At 55.0% G+C, this 17,897-nt stretch overlaps 6 protein-coding genes across 6 annotated transcripts; 4 read left to right on the top strand and 2 right to left on the bottom strand.

Moving 5' to 3' along the window:
• Positions 1-158: 158 nt before the first annotated feature.
• On the top strand, positions 159-1,280 carry G647_07283 (uncharacterized protein; the record flags this gene model as incomplete). Its single annotated transcript, XM_008731599.1, has 2 exons — positions 159-418; positions 482-1,280. The coding sequence occupies 2 exons, from the start codon at positions 159-161 to the stop codon at positions 1,278-1,280; spliced, it is 1,059 nt and encodes a 352-aa protein (XP_008729821.1).
• A 201-nt stretch (positions 1,281-1,481) lies between these two features.
• G647_07282 (uncharacterized protein) lies at positions 1,482-3,876 on the bottom strand (the record flags this gene model as incomplete). Its single annotated transcript, XM_008731598.1, has 6 exons — positions 1,482-1,907; positions 2,134-2,807; positions 2,893-3,039; positions 3,156-3,260; positions 3,351-3,589; positions 3,707-3,876. 6 exons carry the CDS (start codon positions 3,874-3,876, stop codon positions 1,482-1,484), a joined length of 1,761 nt encoding a protein of 586 aa, XP_008729820.1.
• A 1,053-nt stretch (positions 3,877-4,929) lies between these two features.
• On the bottom strand, positions 4,930-5,741 carry G647_07281 (uncharacterized protein; the record flags this gene model as incomplete). Its single annotated transcript, XM_008731597.1, has 2 exons — positions 4,930-5,120; positions 5,171-5,741. 2 exons carry the CDS (start codon positions 5,739-5,741, stop codon positions 4,930-4,932), a joined length of 762 nt encoding a protein of 253 aa, XP_008729819.1.
• Positions 5,742-6,462: 721 nt separating this feature from the next.
• G647_07280 (uncharacterized protein) lies at positions 6,463-8,754 on the top strand (the record flags this gene model as incomplete). The annotated part of the gene is made up of 10 exons (XM_008731596.1): positions 6,463-6,664; positions 6,731-6,760; positions 6,808-7,075; positions 7,145-7,209; positions 7,265-7,343; positions 7,391-7,540; positions 7,595-7,806; positions 7,892-7,943; positions 7,997-8,130; positions 8,216-8,754. The coding sequence occupies 10 exons, from the start codon at positions 6,463-6,465 to the stop codon at positions 8,752-8,754; spliced, it is 1,731 nt and encodes a 576-aa protein (XP_008729818.1).
• Positions 8,755-11,746: 2,992 nt separating this feature from the next.
• Positions 11,747-16,855, top strand: G647_07279 (uncharacterized protein; the record flags this gene model as incomplete). Its single annotated transcript, XM_008731595.1, has 6 exons — positions 11,747-13,737; positions 13,793-14,444; positions 14,496-14,808; positions 14,907-15,535; positions 15,591-16,111; positions 16,168-16,855. 6 exons carry the CDS (start codon positions 11,747-11,749, stop codon positions 16,853-16,855), a joined length of 4,794 nt encoding a protein of 1,597 aa, XP_008729817.1.
• A 659-nt stretch (positions 16,856-17,514) lies between these two features.
• G647_07278 (uncharacterized protein) lies at positions 17,515-17,694 on the top strand (the record flags this gene model as incomplete). Its single annotated transcript, XM_008731594.1, has 1 exon — positions 17,515-17,694. The coding sequence occupies one exon, from the start codon at positions 17,515-17,517 to the stop codon at positions 17,692-17,694; it is 180 nt and encodes a 59-aa protein (XP_008729816.1).
• Positions 17,695-17,897: the final 203 nt, after the last annotated feature.

Raw genomic sequence — 17,897 nt, 5'->3', positions numbered from 1 at the left:
TCAACCAGACCAGCAGGTCAGACTTCTCCCTCGACATCCTTTCAAGCCAGGGCAATACCGAGCCAGCATCCTCGAGTGAGGAACTTCCATCCGACCCGGATTCATGCTCGGACGTCTGCCATTCCATGTCTACCTCGGACGAGCCATGTGTTGCAGGAATGCCTTCAGTCGAGCAGACCGTATTGATGCCGACGAGTGCGGGCACAAGCGGACATCATGCCCAGGTGGACATTGGTCAGGAACTTTCGGTGGTACCGACAACGGGATTAATGCAGCAGCTTCTTTCTCCCGAATTGATGATGCCGCTTTACCAAAGTCTGCAGGTGATGGCCCCGTCGAAGTACTCAGAACACATTCTGGCGTATGAGATGTGCGCAGTCAGCTACCAGAGCCACAGACGGGGTGGGGACTTGCACAGGTACGTGTCGCAAAACAGGGCTCCTCACTCAGACGTTGCAGACAATTGACACACGCCGAACAGCCTCAATCAGATCGTGTCCAGCCTCGTCTCGGCGTTCATCAAAATCGCGTGGCGAGGCATGGAGCCCTGGCTCCATTGCACCAACGGCAAAGACACACTCACCCGACTGGCGGCGTGGCGCATTTCCCCTAGCCAGGAGACCCTGGCGGCGATACCTCCGGCGCTGCTGCCGACGCAGCTACAAACAGCCGTCCCACACCCTCCCGTGATCGATTGGTGCATTTTCTCCTTCCTGAGGGACAAGCTCATCCAGTATCACTCTTCGGATCCCGCGCTGGACGAGATCTGCGGCGAGATCGGGCTGGCGTACGTCGTGCAGGCCGATCTCTCCGAGTTCGTTGCGGGTGCAGAACCTCTCACGGTCTACTTCAGCATCCACGATATCATCTCGGGCATGCAGAACAATCCCAAGTTGGTGGCGGACGACGACGACGACGACGATGGCAACGACGGCAACGCTTCTGCGCCGAACCCCGAGGTCAAGCTCCCGGCCCCGGACCTGTACACGCTCTTACACACGAGGGAGTACGCGCGGGCAGTCTACCATCACCTCGGGATCGGGCGGGGCATCCAGGAATACAGTCTGGATCCGACCTTGTTCACCAGGTACCCGCATCTCTACGAACCGAGTGCCAAAGTGGCTCACGGGGTCGCGCTCAGGTCGTCGAACAAGATCACCTGGCCGACTCCGCGGCCTCTCGATGACGTGGCAATGAACTGCTATCGCAGGTGTGCGTCTTACTATACTGATCTCACGGGACCGCTCCACGCGTTCGACGGAGCTGAGCGGCTTGTGTGATGATATTAGCTTGGAACTGTACTGCGAAAGAAAAGGTTGGAAAAGCGCCAAAGACGAGGGGAATCCCCTCCGATTGATATTGTAGACTTCAGTCAACCTGGCGCTTGAAACCTATCGTATTCGTCAAGAGTCCCAACACGGCGGTGAAGGGTGCGTGCCCCCTTCTTTAATGGTGCTTCACACGGCCGGGGCTGTCCTTGGTCAAGCCCGCAGCGGCAGGTTCTCCGGCAGGTCCAAACTCCAAGGCACGTCCTCGTTGCGAATATACGGCGCCAAGTCGACCTGCTTGCCCTGCTCAAACTCCACCTCCAGATCGGTCCGGCCGTTGCCCAGAAAGGCCCAGACGTTGTCGTGATGGTACCGCAGGTCGTAGTGTTCGTAGCGCGGCGTCTTCAGCGCCTTCATGTGATGCAGCAGGCTGCCCGGCCAGATGTACACCCGGCCGTGCGGTTTGTTGTCCTTGTACCACGACCGACACTCCTCGGCCCACACGCTGTACTTTTGGTGCCAGGCGTCGAGATGCTCGTTGATCTGCGTGGTCGGGCCTTGGCGAGGTTCCATGGCGCGGATGCCGTCTTCTTGCATCTTCCGACAGCACTGGAGAGCGTACTCGAGTTGGACCTCGTGCTGTGTCCGTCCCAAACGAAACTGTTAGCGTTTGTGTCGTGGTTTTATATTAAAAAAAAAAAAAAATTCAATTGACCAGAGCGCTACGATCATAGATAGATAGGCGGGGTAGAGAGGGGCCATGATCATAATAGATAGGCGGTAGAGAGGCCATGATCATAATAGATAGGCGGGTAGACAGGATAGGCTTCGCTGCTTGGCTGAATAAAACATTAGAAGAACTCACCGAAGGGAGCGCACACCCCTGGCCCCAATTCCCAGTCGGCCCATTCACCACAAAGTAGTTGGGGAACTTGGGCGCCGCGATGCTGAGGTAGATGTTGGGCGTGTCCTTCCATTCGTCCTGCATGACGGCGCCGTCGACGCCCGTGATCCGGAAGTGCGGCGTGTACGCGATGTTGAACCCCGTCGCACACGCGATTATGTCAAACTCGAACTCCTGCCCGGACGCGGTCACCAGGCCCGTCTCGGTGAATCGCACAATCTCGTCGTGCACCACGCTCACGTGCTCCAGCGTCAACGTCTCGAGGTACCCCTCGCCGGGCGTCAGCCTGCGACACCCCGGCGACCACTCCGGGATGAAACGCTTCTTCAACTCGTCGTGCCCGGCCCCGAGCTTGGCGCGCATGCTCGCCTGCATCATCTCTTTGGCCTGGACGTTCTGCTTGGTGCCCCGCAGGAACATGGGGAACGCCGCCGTGAGCGCCGACTCCAGCCCCTTGCGGTATTGGAGGTGGAAGGCCCGGTCGTTGCGGAACCGCTCCTTCTCGGCGTCGATGTAGTAGTGCTTGCCGGCCGCGGCGGGGGGTTGGCCGTTCGGGTCGACTTGCTGGGCGTCTGTCGCGATCTGGGGCGCAATGTACGTCATGTTGCGCGCGAAGACGGTGACGGATTGGGAACCTGTTGGGTCGGGCAGCGAAGTGGCGCTCAGTTAGAATTTAGGAGTTCAAGACTCAAGAGACCGAGCTCGTGCGCGGTTGTTTACCTCTGGCTAGATGAGGCACCATTTGGATGGAGCTCGATCCCGTGCCTAGCACGGCCACTTTCTTGCCCTGCCAATCGATCGAGGTGTCCCAGTGAGCGCTGTGCGCTAGGGTGCCCTCGTATGAGGAGATGCCTTCAATCGCAGGCCCTGGCAGTCGCGGAAGACGGGTGTCAGCGGGTCTGTATCATGCGCACCAGGAGTTATGGACGCTCGAGTTCCCGAGTACTCGATGTGATATGAGAGGACGTTTGGGCTGGGCTTACATTTCCACTTATTCACGACGCCGGAGCCGTTGATCAGGACGTTGCACCGGTCTGTGATTGTGGTTGTTTGGTTTTCGTTCTCCTCATTCTTGACCTTGACTTGTACTTCCCCTGGATCCAGTCGTTCGTGACGGCGTCAGCCAGTTCTGAGCTTGCTCTGCTGGGTTTGGTACTGCATATAGAGGTGGTACTCACATTCACCGTCATCTTCGAGCCACGTCGCGCTCACAACCTCCGAGTTCAGCCGGATGTATGGCGCCAAATTATGCTGGTCGTGAAATCGCCGGAAGTATTGCTCGATCTCGTCCGCGCCGGAGTAGAAGCCCGACCACTCCGTGTTAGGCTGGAATGTGTACGTGTAGACGTGGGCGGGGATGTCGCACGCGCAGCCCGGGTATTTGTTCTCGTACCATGTTCCGCCGTATGTTGGATTCCTGTGTCAGACCGACATATTGGAGTTAGCTAGGGGTTTCATGGGTTCGGAGCATCGCCAGCAGCGGTCGATACACTCAAAGATAATGAGCGTGACGGGGTCAATGTCTGAGCCCTACTTTTCATAGCAGACGAGTTCGTAGTTGCGTAGTTGCCGCCGAGCCTTGTACGCTAGCAAAAGTCCTGACGCTCCAGCGCCGACGTGGATGATTTTGAGCCGTCGTGGTTGCGACTGGTATTGGTCGAGGACTTCGTAGTCCGCATCCGCGGTGCCAGGTTTCGCGATCATGTTGTGAGTCTCTCTGCAGCTCTGTATGAATGCCTCCCTACGGTGCGCGTGAGAGAAGAGTCAAGTGCGCCAGCGAGGAGAGGACTTCTTAATAGCAGTACCCACGGTAGAGGAAGTCAATTCTGCGCGGAGCATGTGCAACTCCGTGGGATTGGATGGTTTGCCGGCCTCCTCAGGGAATAGTAGCGGACTAGTTCTTGTCTTTGCAGTACTCGATAACTTAGTCTAACACCTCGGCTGGAGGTGGTCGAGATGTATGAATCTGCAGACAACCAGCCTCGGTCATGAGTCGGGTTGAACGGTATCGACACGGTTCTACCTTGGCCATCAAGCTCGATTACTGAGTGGACGTGTCGAGCCTGTGTGGATGGCGTTGCAGCTTCGCGAGGTGTGGTCCCCGTACCGTGTAGTCAGGCCAGAGCTCCCCATATGAACACCTGAGGTACATCTCCCACAGTTCGGCAGTCCGGCCATACCGGAAAGGGGATGAAGAAACCCCTGTCTTGCATACCGTGGGGAAGAGCATTGGCATGTTTGATTTCTCTTCTGCCGCCTCTGTCGGTTGCTTGGTCATCTTCGGTGCCACAATGCTCATGTTTGGGTACTGCTGTCCAGGTGCCTCGGGTCTGGGGAAGGGCGAGGACCGACCATACGCTCACTCACACAATGGCTCGGCTTCCTCTCAGCGGACAGCGCGAGGAGGGTTCAGTCAGCGTTGAATTACTATCCCTGCCTTACTTGCTTGGTTTTGGAGAAGCTGTGAGCGCCAAGTAAACGACCACAAAAGGACTAGCCTGTAATTACGGGGGACTGTAGGCTGCTTGCTTGTCGCACGTGCTTTGTACGGGCGACTAAATGTACACAACGCGACGTTCGCTCGACACCAGATCAAGTCGCTGCCATATAATTATTTAATCGTTCCTGTGATGGATGCTACAGTACTCAGAAGCCCAGACTTACAGCAATCCAGCGGAGGATGTTTTCAGACGCTACCACTGAATTCCTAGTAGATCTATGGTCAAGATGTTTACGCACCACATGACCCTGGCTGTTTTATGCGTGGCCTCCAGTCACCGACAGGACTTCACCCGCGACGTAGCTTGCTTCATCTGACAGGAGGAACGCAACCGCCGAAGCGATCTCAGATGGCTTTGCCACTCTGCCCAGAGGGTTGCTGGGCAGCGTATCCAGAAAGCCTTCTTCCTCCTCGGCGCGTTTGACAAAGGCCGCCGTCGCCGTCGCACCTGACAACATCAGCAATTGCTTGAGCCTGGAATTCTCCTTCGTCACTTACCCGGGGCGACAGAGTTGGTCCGGATCCCAAATTTGCCGAAGTCCTCCTGCCATGCCCGAGACAGACCGATCACCGCGTGCTTGGTGGCACAGTAGACGGCGAGGCCGCTCACGCCTCTCAGTCCCGCACCGCTGGCGATGTTGACAATGCTGCCCCGCGAGCCAAATGGGCCTTGCGGCTCTTGCTTCTCCATGGCGCGAAGAGCGGCCGTGCCATAGTTCCACACTCCTCCGATGTTGACGGAGATCATGCGGTCATATGCCTCATCTGAAGCGATGGGACCTTCGTACAAGCCAATTCCAGCATTATTGACAAGGCCGTCTAATCTTCCCGCTGCTGAGGCGACCTTTCCCATATACCTTCTGCAGACTTCTCGGTCAGCAACGTCGATGCCGCCTTCGAAGTGCACCTTGCCGGCGTCGATCCATGACTTTAGTTCGTCGGGCGGGTTGGCAGATAGATCAACCGTCCAGACTGTTGCGCCTCGCTCTGCAAGAGTCAGTGTAATGGCCATACCGATTCCCGACCCCGCGCCCGTCACAACCACGTTCTTGCCTGTGAAGCTCGCCATGTTGATCACTCAGCCTAGAAGGTCAGTCGGCCTACTCCAGTCTACACCCGTTTCCGGGTTCCCCTATAAGCCGGATGCCATCAATATACGAAGCGTTCCAGGCGGAAAGCCACGTGTGGCCTCCCAGGGGGCGAATGACTCGAATTGTTTCCGACCACGAAAAGATACCCCGGCTCCCCGGATGTTGGGTCAGTGGAGAGCCATGTGCGTTTTGCGGGGAATGGTGACTGAGCTTTTGTACCGTCAGCAGTGGAGCACGGCAAGCCGCGCGTCAGCCTTCGCACTGTCACGGTGTGACTACTCCCTTCGAGGCTGATCTTGTATTCTGTGTCAGTCAGGACTGACTCCATCTGGGCGCGAGATGATTGGCCATATCAGTGTGGATTTTGTCCGCCCTTAGGCATCTCCTTGACTTCTTCCGTGCGCCACAAGACGAACAATGCGTGCTCGTTGACGGATCATGCTTCTTTGGACGATGTCTGCTGCGGTCGAGACTCAGCAACCATTCCAGCCTCAGATTCAAGAGCATGGCTTGCCGAATCCATTGTCGAGCTAGTGACCCCGTGGGATTCAGTGCCGCTAGAGTTTAGCTACATATACAGATGTAGCCTCCCCCGGAATGTTGGAGGATGAGGAGAATACTTCAGACCTCTTCTCGAGACATCGGTCCCACCCTTGCACACAACACTGAACGGCGAAAGAGAGAAACCCGCAGGCAACAATGAATAACACAGAAGAGCCGGAGCGAGACCTCGAGTCCAGTCTCGACGACAAACAGAACCCAACCACGATCCAGCACAATGAAGTTGTCGGCCAGTGGGATGAGAAGACCGGCGTTGCCAAAGGCGACGATTCAGACGGACGTGTCAACTGGACCTGGAAACAGATCCTTGCAACTATTTCCCTGTGTGGCGTATACGTGGGTAAGTCATCTCGATAAGAGATACCTTCCAATCCAAGGGTCGTGCTGAGTTGTCATTTTTCCACAGGGTCGCAGATTCCGCTCTACTTCGTCGGAGGTGAGCTTGCAATACGAGGGATTCGGGAAAGCTCTGACAAGGAAAAGGCTCACTTACCTACATTGCATCTGACCTGGGATCGGCCTCGACTGGTTGGCTTCCTGTGTCGAACTCTCTTGCACTTGCCGCCGTCTGCCCGTTCTGTGGCTACCTTCAAGACATGTTCGGCAAGAGGAACATTTCCATTTTGGGATCGATTTTGATCCTCGTCGGCACGATAGTCACCGCCACGGCTCACTCCTTCGCTCAAGGTGTGGCCGGGATGACAATTGCTGGCGCAGGCGCATCGATCGGAGAGCTCACGGCACTGGCTGGGTGAGTCGGCTTCTAGGATTGCGCCCAAGCATGGTCGGGACTCAACTTGCTGATAAAAGAGGTCGTCAGGACGGCGGAGCTGGTACCTGTCAAAAAGCGTGGAATCTACCTCGCCTGCGTCACGTTCTTCATATGTCTGTCCCTGAACTCGGAGACATCCGCCGCGCAAGCGTACTGATATATCTGCAGGCCCGTTCTTTCCGTACGTCCTGTACTCCCAGCTGCTTTCAGCTCATGCGACTTGGAGATGGGGTCTGTGGATCACAGTGTAAGGAGCCTCACGGTCCCCGAGACGTCAACACTGACGGTAGCAAGCATTTATAATGGAGTTTTCTTTGGAGGAGTTCTTCTCTTCTACTTCCCGGATTCGCACATTTTGCGCAAGGGCACCTTGAGCCGGACAGAGATCGCGAAGCGGATTGACTATGTCGGCGCTGTGCTGTCCATTACGGGTGTGATCCTCTTGTGAGTGACTACCTACCAAGACCACCGCGGTCATCTGATGCTGATCGTATCCAGCCTGGTCGCCTTGCAGTCTGGCGGATCGTCACATCCTTGGAAAAGCGCATACGTCCTCTGCATGCTGTTTATCGGCGCCGCACTTATAGCCGGCTTCGTTGTGTGGGAATGGAAAGGCGCAACATACCCCATGGTGCCGAAGGACCTGTTTGCCGGCCAGCGTATTGTCGCCATCGCCCTTGCAGTTGCGTTCGTGTCCGGGATGAATTTCTGTGAGTACCAAGAAAGACTCCGTTTTCGACGAGCTTGTGATTATCATATCGTGGGCGCCACAGACTGGCTAATGGACACTCACAGACTCGATGATCAACTTCGCCCCGCTGACATACGGCACCGTCTACGAGCCCGAGTGAGTCGCTCTCTTCGCACCCTAATTCCCGAGGACCCACTGACACAGCGTAGCCCTATCCAAGTCGGCGTCAAAGGCCTCGGCTACTCGATCGCAATCACCGTTGGCGCCACGGTGATGAACGCCATGCTCACGATCCTGAAAGGCAACAACCGAGAACTCCTCCTCATCTCATGCGTCCTGATGAGTATGTGCCCCTGTCTGCCCTGTGCCCAACACACCCTTGGTGTATCCGTCCTTTTTTGCTGACCGGGTGATGACTTGATCCACAGCCGCCTTCACAGGCAGTATGGCGGTCGCCAACCCCAACAACCCAGGCCTGGCCGTCGGGCTGGCCACCGTCGCGGGATTTGGAATCGGAGGCGTCATCGTCCCAGCCGCGACCATCGCCATGACGGCCTGCCCTGACTCGCTGATCGCGACAGCCACGGCATTGACGCTGACCATCCGCTTCGTAGGCGGCTCGATCGGCTATTCCATCTACTACAACGTCTTCAGCGAGAAGCTGGCGCGCAAACTGCCCGAGAGGGTCCTCGATTTCGCCCTCGAAGCCGGCCTGCCCAGTTCGTCGGGCGCCACGTTCGTCCAGACCTTCCTCACCCTGCCCGCGAATATCTCGGACGTGGCGGGCGTGACGCCTGCGGTCGTCGACGCGGCGACCCTCGGATCCCGCTGGGCGTATTCGGACGCGCTCGCCTATGTCTGGTACACGAGCATCCCGTTCGGCGTGCTCTCCATTATTGGATGTCTCATGATCGGCGATATCTCCAAGTATATGACCAACAGGATTGCGGTCCAGATGAGGCATTGAAGTTGGAAGCGCGGGTGTGGAGGCCAATATCTCGTGGGCTGGGCGTGATAGGTATCCATTCGTGTGTGGATGGCCGTGAGCTGTCGGATCAACCGTATGTCTCGTGGGGAACACCAGATAATCAAACCTTTCGTGCAACTTATATCTGGATACTCAAAGCCGGAAGCTGCAAGCTGCAAGCTGCCAAGTGCAAGATGCAAGGACTGGTGAGTGGTTTGGCGACCAGATACAACGTCTCGCGGGAGCGGGCCGAACGACAATTCTGGTCACAGATGATACGCTGAATGTTAATCAAGATGTGAAATATAGGCAATCCTGAATTTCTTCTACGGGAGCCGCCGCAAAGACACTATGATGCGAAGCGAAGATACGGATACCCTGCGTGCTATGGCCCCTTCACTGGGACACATATCGGTTGTTTCGTTTGGGATATTTCGCGGCCCTTAGGTCTACGGCTGCCAGCCCTGCCTATCGTGCCTGTACTCTGAGCACTTTGACGACACGGACAGAGACAAGAACAGATAATGGATGGTGTCCGGGGACGTCGAACTCCTTCTGAAGACGACTTCGTCCGTGGGGACATATGGTCCGGACTCGCCGGGCCCACTGTACATTTCGCCTTGACGGTATCGCGCTCGATGGAAGGCGCCTATCCCAGCCAGCCAATCTTTGACATGGACGGACAAGCATGATTCCCGCATGGAACGTTCGATAACAGCAGGTAACTGGCTTAGGAACACGGGAAGGGGCATCGCTTTGACGCGTGGGTATTTGTAGATGGCCCGGTCATGGCTGCAGATGAGGACCGTGGACGACGTGTGCTAGCGGACAATTTCTTCTTCATGCTATTCTCCTGGATTATGAGGTTCGCAATGGAGATGCAGACGATGGACTTCCCCCGAAAGAGGCGAGGCGCGACGGTGAGAGCGTTATGATAGCGATAGACATCCTAGCGGAGGAGATCGAAATGACGAAGGAGACGACACAATCCCTGGTTGGGACGGGACCTAGGACTAGGATAACGTTAGCGGTGTTGCAGAGGAAGAGCTCGCCCTGGAAGTAAGGCTGGTATAGATCTGCGCTTCGGTGACCTCGCTTCGATTCGCAGTTTGCTAGTTTAGCCGCAGAGGCCGTCCGCACCGTCACGGTAGAAACAAGATAGACTTTGGCGGCGTTTGACACGGAACTGCGTCGTACGCTCCCCCCGGTTGGTCTAGCAGGTCGCGGACTAGCCATTCGTCTGTCAAGCAGCGGGCTCTTGCGCTCTCAGGCTGGATTTGACCGTGGCAGAATGCCAAACGTATCACGTCAGGAACTGGATGAACACAAGGCGAAATCACTGGACCCCCGATGATGGTGGGTTCAAGGCCGGGATAACTTCACCAACCCTACCACTTGGACCGGCGCATATGAAGCTCGCTCCAACGGACTGTTCGTCGACGAAAACCATGGACATGACGAAGGTGGTCGGATGAGATGAGAGAGAGAGAGAGAGACAGTGAAAAGGGTGGAATCAGCAGAATGCAAGAATGCAGGCAAGATATGGCAGACTGTGGTTAGCAGGAGAACGAGGCCCGGACAGTTGAGACGAAGGCAGAGTGAATCCCACGGTGAACTGAAAAAGAATTCATCGTAAGCAGCATCCTCGAACCCACTTGAAACTATTACTCTACTGACATCTGACCTCTGATCTCTTTCACAGGCCAAGAGGCGACAGACGCGGCATCCCAGCAGAGGCAGAGCAGAAACAACGATAATCTCATGCTGCTTCACAGAGTCGGAGACAATGCTACAGTAGTAGTCAAGCGTGAGGAACTATCCTGAAGTGCGGCGTAGAAAACCACCACTTCAGCTCAACATCTGTGACGAGATAAGACGGAATGTTGATTAGAACATGGTCGACCAGGAAATGCCGTCGGAACTGGCACAGCCGTGATGCATCAGTCCATGACCCTCTCAGCCATTCTTGTGCGCAGTCTTATTTTAAGCGGTGCAACGAGGCTTTGCGGTCAATATTAGCAACAGCCTCACGTGCATCCGTCCTTGAGTTGACGTCTTGTGCATCGGGAGCCGAGACGCCCAGCGTTGAGTTATACGAGGTTCGCACCAGTTGTACTTGCCCTGTTGAGTTGTGCGCGTGCACTGTGCGCGAATAATTCGGATCGGAACAGCGCCCAGGTGCACAAATCGCGCCGGAAAAAGGGGCCTGGCTGCACATCTCGGCCGGCAACTCGTAGCAGCGTCGCCTATGAGCCCCTGTGGAGATGGTCCCTTCCGCCTACAGGGATGAGTGGGCGCGCCTAGCCCACGGCACGCGGCCGTGGCGGCCGGCCTCAGCCACTCACAGCGCAGGTCCGGGAAATGCATGATTGTCCCACAGGGAAACTCGCGTATTCGCGTATACCATTCCCACCTGGTTTGCTTGTCCCTGGCGACAGTGACGCTGTCTAAACCCGATACAGCGCAGGGAGCGACGACTTAGCCTTCGACGGCATCTCGTTTGCCCGTCAGTGTGTCTTCGACCCAATTCGCCAAGTCCACTGCGGGAGTCATGATTCAGATTGCGAGCAGCAATTTGGCCCCGACAGCATATCCCACCTGGGAAGTCGCCATTATTCTCCCTGGAGCCTGGCTGTCCTCCGTATTCGTAACTGCCTGTTCCAGTCAGTGCGGCCACGGAGTCCAGCTGCTGGGATTCCCGAGTTACTGTCTTGTGCGCGGCGGCTCCGTTTTCGACCGAACGCAATCTTCACCTCGACATCAACATACATACCGACCTGTTCTTCATACTTCTTCAGCCTTCTGTTCTTCATTCACACCTAATTCTTGCTTTCAAGCTTCACTCATTGTAATTCTATTTACCCTCCCTGTTGGGCGGCAACCTTCCTCCTCGATTCTACGCCGAGATTGCTCGAACTTTTCACCTGGTCTGCCTTTCAGACCCACGCCGCGACCAATATTTCCCATGCAGTGTTGATAGATTGCCACCAACATGACGAGTCTGGTAAATTATGACCGGAGTCGTCGAATGTCTGGCGCGTCTCCTCAAAGCCCAGCAGCAGACTATCCTTACAACGACCGAACATTTTCTGCTGGTGGGGGGCCCGTAGTCCAGGATAGCGGGGATGAGAACAAGGAGATCCGGCACCTTGCGCGTCAATATTCACGGGCCTCAGGTACAGAAGTGCCGTTCCATCCATTCGACGAATCGATCGCCGGCACCGAAATCGATCCCAATTCGGACAATTTCAATGGCAGGGCTTGGACGAAAGCCATGCTCAGGCTGCAGAAGCAGTCCGGCCAAGAAAATGTCGGTCGAACCGCTGGCTTTGCTTTCCGGAACCTCTCAGCCTTCGGCTATAGCAAAGGCAGCGATTTTCAGAGGACCGTCGACAACTATCCTTTTGCCCTGATGGATATGGCACGAGGTCTTCTCGGCCACAAAGGCCATCGCGTGGACATTCTGCGGAACTTTGAAGGCGTTGTGCAGCCTGGCGAAATGCTGGTTGTGCTGGGACCTCCGGGGTCCGGTTGTTCTACATTTTTGAAGACCATCACGGGCGAAACTCATGGCTTCAGCCTCAGCGACGACTCGTACATCAACTATCAGGGCATCAGTTACAAGCAAATGCACAAGGATTTCAAAGGTGAAGCGATCTATACGGCTGAACAAGATGTTCATTTTCCCATGATGACTGTGGGCGACACACTCCTGTTCGCGGCCCAGGCTCGGACGCCCCAGAACCTGCAGTTACCCCAAGGTATCACCAAGAAAATGTATGCCGCGCACCTGCGGGATGTGGTCATGGCTACTTTCGGCATCAGACATACCGTCAACACCAAAGTGGGCAATGACTTCGTCCGGGGCGTCAGTGGTGGTGAGAGGAAGCGAGTTTCCATCGCAGAGGCAACTCTCAGCAACGCGCCGTTGCAGTGCTGGGACAACAGCACTCGAGGTCTTGATTCGGCGAACGCCATCGAATTTTGCAAGACCCTCCGGACGTCGACGGATCTGAACCAAACCACTGCCGCCGTCGCCATCTATCAGTCTCCGCAGAGTGCCTATGACTATTTCGACAAGGTCATTGTCCTGTACCAAGGCCGGCAGATCTACTTCGGGCGGACCACTGAAGCTCAGAAGTATTTTGAAGACATGGGCTTTGAGTGTGCAAAACGCCAGACAGTCCCCGACTTTCTGACCTCGATGACCAATCCGATTGAGCGACTGGTCAAGAAGGGATACGAGTCGCAGGTGCCCCGTACACCCGACGACTTTGCCGAACGATGGCAGAACAGCGAAGCACGAAAGAGAATGCTGGAGGAGCTCGACGCATTTGAGGAAACAAATCCCATTGGGGGCCCCAATCTTGAAGCTTTCCAGCAATCTCGTCGCATCCAGCAGTCCAAGGCCCAGCGCAAGTCCTCCCCCTACACGCTTTCCTACAGCAGCCAAGTTAAGCTGTGCGTATGGAGAGGCTGGAAGCGACTAATGGACGACCCTGCTATTACCCTGACACAACTGTTTGCAAACTGCATCAACGCTCTTGTGGTCTCTTCACTGTTCTACGACTTGCCGACGACCAGCGATTCTCTGCGGGCCCGAAGCTCCCTCGTCTTCTTTGCAGTGCTGCTGAATGCCTTCGGCAGCGCCCTGGAAATTCTGACGCTGTACGCGCAACGACCAATTGTTGAGAAACACCAACGGTATGCACTCTATCACCCTTCGGCCGAAGCGTTTGCATCGATGTTGTGTGACATACCTTCGAAAGTCCTCAACACCATCGGATTCAACTTAATTCTCTACTTCATGACCAATCTGCGTCGCACACCTGGGGCCTTTTTCTTCTTCCTCTTCATGTCCTTCGTCTTGACACTCACAATGAGCATGTTGTTTCGGTTCATTGCCTCAGTGTCAAGGTCTTTGGTGGAAGCTTTGGTCCCCACAGCCATCTTGATGGTGTCTATTGTCGTGTATACAGGCGAGTACCTCGATGTTTGCCCCTACAATCCGGTCTGGTTGTCCTGTTGGTCTAATTAGTGCCCTAGGTTTCGTTATCCCCGTCGATTACATGCACGGGTGGGCTCGGTGGATCAACTACATCAACCCCACCGCATATGGCTTCGAGAGTCTAATGGTCAATGAATTTCACAACCGGGATTATCCATGCTCGTCATTTGTCCCGCCAGCGCCTCAATTCGGCAATGGCTCGTCAATATCCCAAATCTGCACCGTTGTCGGATCCGTTGCCGGCCAGACCGTGGTGAGTGGCGACAAGTACATTAACATCTCTTACCAGTACTATGCGTCACACAAGTGGCGAAATGTTGGCATCACCTTTGCCTTCATGATAGCCCTCTGTCTCGCATACCTCGTGGCGACCGAGACCGTCACTGCCAAAAAGTCCAAAGGCGAGGTTCTTCTCTTCCGTAGAGGACACAAACCGGCATTTCTGAAAGAGAAAGCATCCGACACCGAGTCGCAAGGTTCTGATCCTAACCTCGCCGCTCTGACGAGGAAACAAACCATCGACGAACAATTGACGCGCCAAGTCAGTGCGGTGATTCAAAAACAGACGGCCATCTTCCAATGGAAAGATGTTTGTTACGACATCAAGATCAAGGGTAAACCTCGCCGGATTTTGGATCATGTCGATGGCTGGGTTAAGCCGGGAACAATGACTGCGCTCATGGTAGGCTTGATAACAACACCCCAGGCCGGAAACAATGCTGACCTGCCATAGGGTGTCTCAGGGGCTGGTAAGACTACGCTACTCGACTGTCTCGCAACTCGCGTCACAATGGGCATCATCACTGGTGAAATGCTGGTCGACGGAAGACCACGAGACGAGTCCTTCCAGAGAAAGACCGGCTATGTCCAACAGCAAGATCTGCACCTCGAGACAAGTACGGTCCGCGAGGCCCTCCGTTTCAGTGCTCTGTTGCGCCAACCTAGAGAAACACCTCGCTCTGAGAAGATTGCTTACGTCGAAGAGGTTATTAAACTCCTAGACATGCAGGAGTATGCCGATGCCGTGGTGGGTGTGCCTGGTGAAGGTAGGTTGAGCTCTTCCGATATCCTTCTATACCTATTTCGCCGATTAAGGCAGGACTTCCATATGCACTGCCGGGAAACTGACTTTCGGACGCCACAGGTCTGAACGTCGAACAGCGCAAGCGGCTCACGATCGGAGTCGAGCTTGCTGCGCGGCCCCAGTTACTGCTCTTCCTGGACGAGCCTACCTCAGGTCTCGACTCTCAAACGTCTTGGTCCATTCTCAACCTTCTCGAGAAACTCACCAACGCTGGTCAAGCTATCCTCTGCACCATCCATCAGCCATCAGCGATTCTGTTCCAGAGATTCGATCGACTATTGTTCCTTGCTGCTGGTGGCAAGACCGTATACTTCGGACCAGTTGGCAAGGACTCGAACATCTTGATCGACTACTTCCAGAGAAATGGTGCTCACGATTGTCCCCCTGGCGCTAATCCAGCTGAATATATGCTCGAGGCTATTGGGGCCGCGCCTGGGTCCCACTCAGACATCGATTGGTTCCAGGTCTGGAGAAATTCGCCCGAGTACGAGGCAGTCCAACGAGAACTGCAGCAAATGAAAGATGAGAGATCCCAGCTGGTAGCTCCCGTGGCAGCGAACAAGACCGAGTACTACGAATTTGCAGCACCCTTCTGGCAGCAGTACTTGGAGACCCAGAAGCGAGTCTTTGAGCAGTACTGGCGCACCCCGACGTACATATACTCGAAGCTCATCCTTTGCTGTCTTACCGTACGTTGCCAGCTTTTGAGATCTGGATTGTTAACGTGCTGACTTTGCGGAATAGGGCCTCTTCATCGGTTTTTCACTCTTCAAAGCTCCAAACACGCAGCAGGGACTCAACAATCAACTCTTCGGCATTTTCATGCTTCTGGTCCTCTTCTCCCAGCTCGTTCAGCAAATTATGCCCTTGTTCGTCACACAGCGCAGTCTCTACGAAGTCCGTGAGCGACCGTCGAAGACATACTCGTGGAAGGCATTCATGCTGTCGAACATCCTCGTTGAGCTTCCCTGGGCGGCCTTGGGTGCGGTTATTTTGTTCTTCTGCTGGTACTATCCTATCGGACTCTATCGAAATGCAACCTATACGGACGCCGTGGCTTCACGGGGAGCAACGCAATTCTTGTTTGTGTTGGAGTTTATCCTGTTCAGCAGCACCTTCGCACATCTGATGATTGCGGGAATCTCGACGGCTGAGACGGCGTCGAACATTGCCAACGTCCTGTTCTCGCTCTGCCTGTTGTTCAACGGTGTTTTGGTCGGTCCCAAGGCTATGCCCGGATTCTGGATTTTCATGTACCGGGTCAGGTACGTTTTTATCACTGTCCCCATGTGTTGCACCACTCGCTTACCTTTTTGACTAGCCCCTTCACATACCTTGTCGGAGGCCTTCTCAGCGTCGGCGTCGCCCATGCTCCTGTCACTTGTGCCGAAGCAGAATACCTCCGCTTCACCGCTCCGTCTGGCCAGACTTGCGGCGAATACCTCGAACCTCTCATTTCCGCCGCGGGAGGCTACCTCCTCGACTCGCGCAGCAGCAACTGTGAGTTCTGCACCATCGACAACACCGACACTTTCTTGTCTCTTGTCAGCATTTCCTTTTCAAATAGATGGCGGGATTTCGGGATTTTGCTTGTTTACATTGTCTTTAATGTCTTTGCTGCGACGGCAATATATTGGTTGGCGAGAATGCCCAAAGGGAAGAAATTCCAAGGCAAGGATAAGAAAGCAGATTCTGCCTTGGTGAAGACGGAGAGTAATTTGTCTGGTGCTGAGAAGCGCGAGGTCCTTGGGCTTGGGGAGAAGGGCGTTGCTGTCCTCGGTGGCCGTTCATCACCAGGAGACTCCAGCTCCTTTAGCGACCGGACCCAGGGCGAGAGGCAACAAGAGCCTGGCATCGCTAGGGAGGCTGTTTCGGCGGATGAGCAACGACAACAGGAGAAGAGGTACGAGCCTATCGTGGCCTCAAAATCCGACAAGGACGAGGAGGAAGGTTCTTCGACACCGGAAAGACCTACCGCAGAACGCTTCGTTACTGCACCGGAGTTGTGAGAAGTGGTACAAGTCGAGTTGAGTTGCTCGCGGGTCTGCGTGTACTACTATTCGAATCTGGTGGAATTAGAAAGGTGGTAATCTCTTGCTGGGCGACAAGGAACACAAGATAGACGTGTTAGATGAGATAGATGGGTTGCAAGACTAAGGGTTAGACAAAAATCCCCTCTACTCAGTCCTGGGTGAAAAGATGGATAATCTCTCACGAGCATTGACAGTCGTATAGGCGGCAAGTTTTGTCTGTACCAGTAACAGTACGGAGCGATAATTGATGAGGCAAGCGCACGAGGCCTGACAAGGCTACGAGGTGGCCAATCAACGACTGCCCCTTGTCTTCAATACAAATCCGGGAGTATCTACGGAGTAGCTCGAGCTGTTTCCTCTCCTGCTATTCACCAACAATTCACCCATCCCCTACTCTCCCTATCTCTGCGACTGCACTCGTAACATAAGGTCCCTGTACCTGTCCTCATTCAGCTATTCAGGATCACCGTGTCCTCAACGCTTCGACCGTCCGCACCTCAATCACTCAATTCAATACAATTTCCATTCAATCTCATTTCATCTCATCTCATTCCGCCGCGACCTCACCGGACGCTCTCGACCCCGTCGAAATCCTACGATCTGCGAAATACCGTTACCCCCCCTTGCAGGCAAAGATGATCACCGATTCACAACTCTACTCCCTCGCCATCTTCCTCGGCAGCGCCGCAATGCTGCTCATCGTGCTGTACCACTTCCTCGAAGTCAACGCCCAGGATGACGAGGTGAGCTCCGACCTCAAGGACGAGAAGGCCGGAGTCGGCGCCGTCAAGCCTGTGGGATTAGAATCTTCGTGAGGGAGATGTACTAGCACATGGCATAACATAACCGTCGTAACATAACGTAACATCACGGTCACTTATGGTCATTTGAGGAGGTGCAAGAACGGAACGAACGGGCCTTTCTATCGATCGTATCGTATCGTACGGCATATCGTACGGCAACGGCAAATGAAGAGGGAGGTCATCCGCGTGGAGCAGAATCACATGAGTTGGAAATG

This window comes from Cladophialophora carrionii, assembly GCF_000365165.1.
Source record: "Cladophialophora carrionii CBS 160.54 unplaced genomic scaffold supercont1.6, whole genome shotgun sequence".
NCBI lineage: Eukaryota > Fungi > Ascomycota > Eurotiomycetes > Chaetothyriales > Herpotrichiellaceae > Cladophialophora > Cladophialophora carrionii.
The sequence above is the reverse complement of the archived record's forward strand: the minus strand, read 5'-3'. Positions and strand labels throughout refer to the sequence as shown.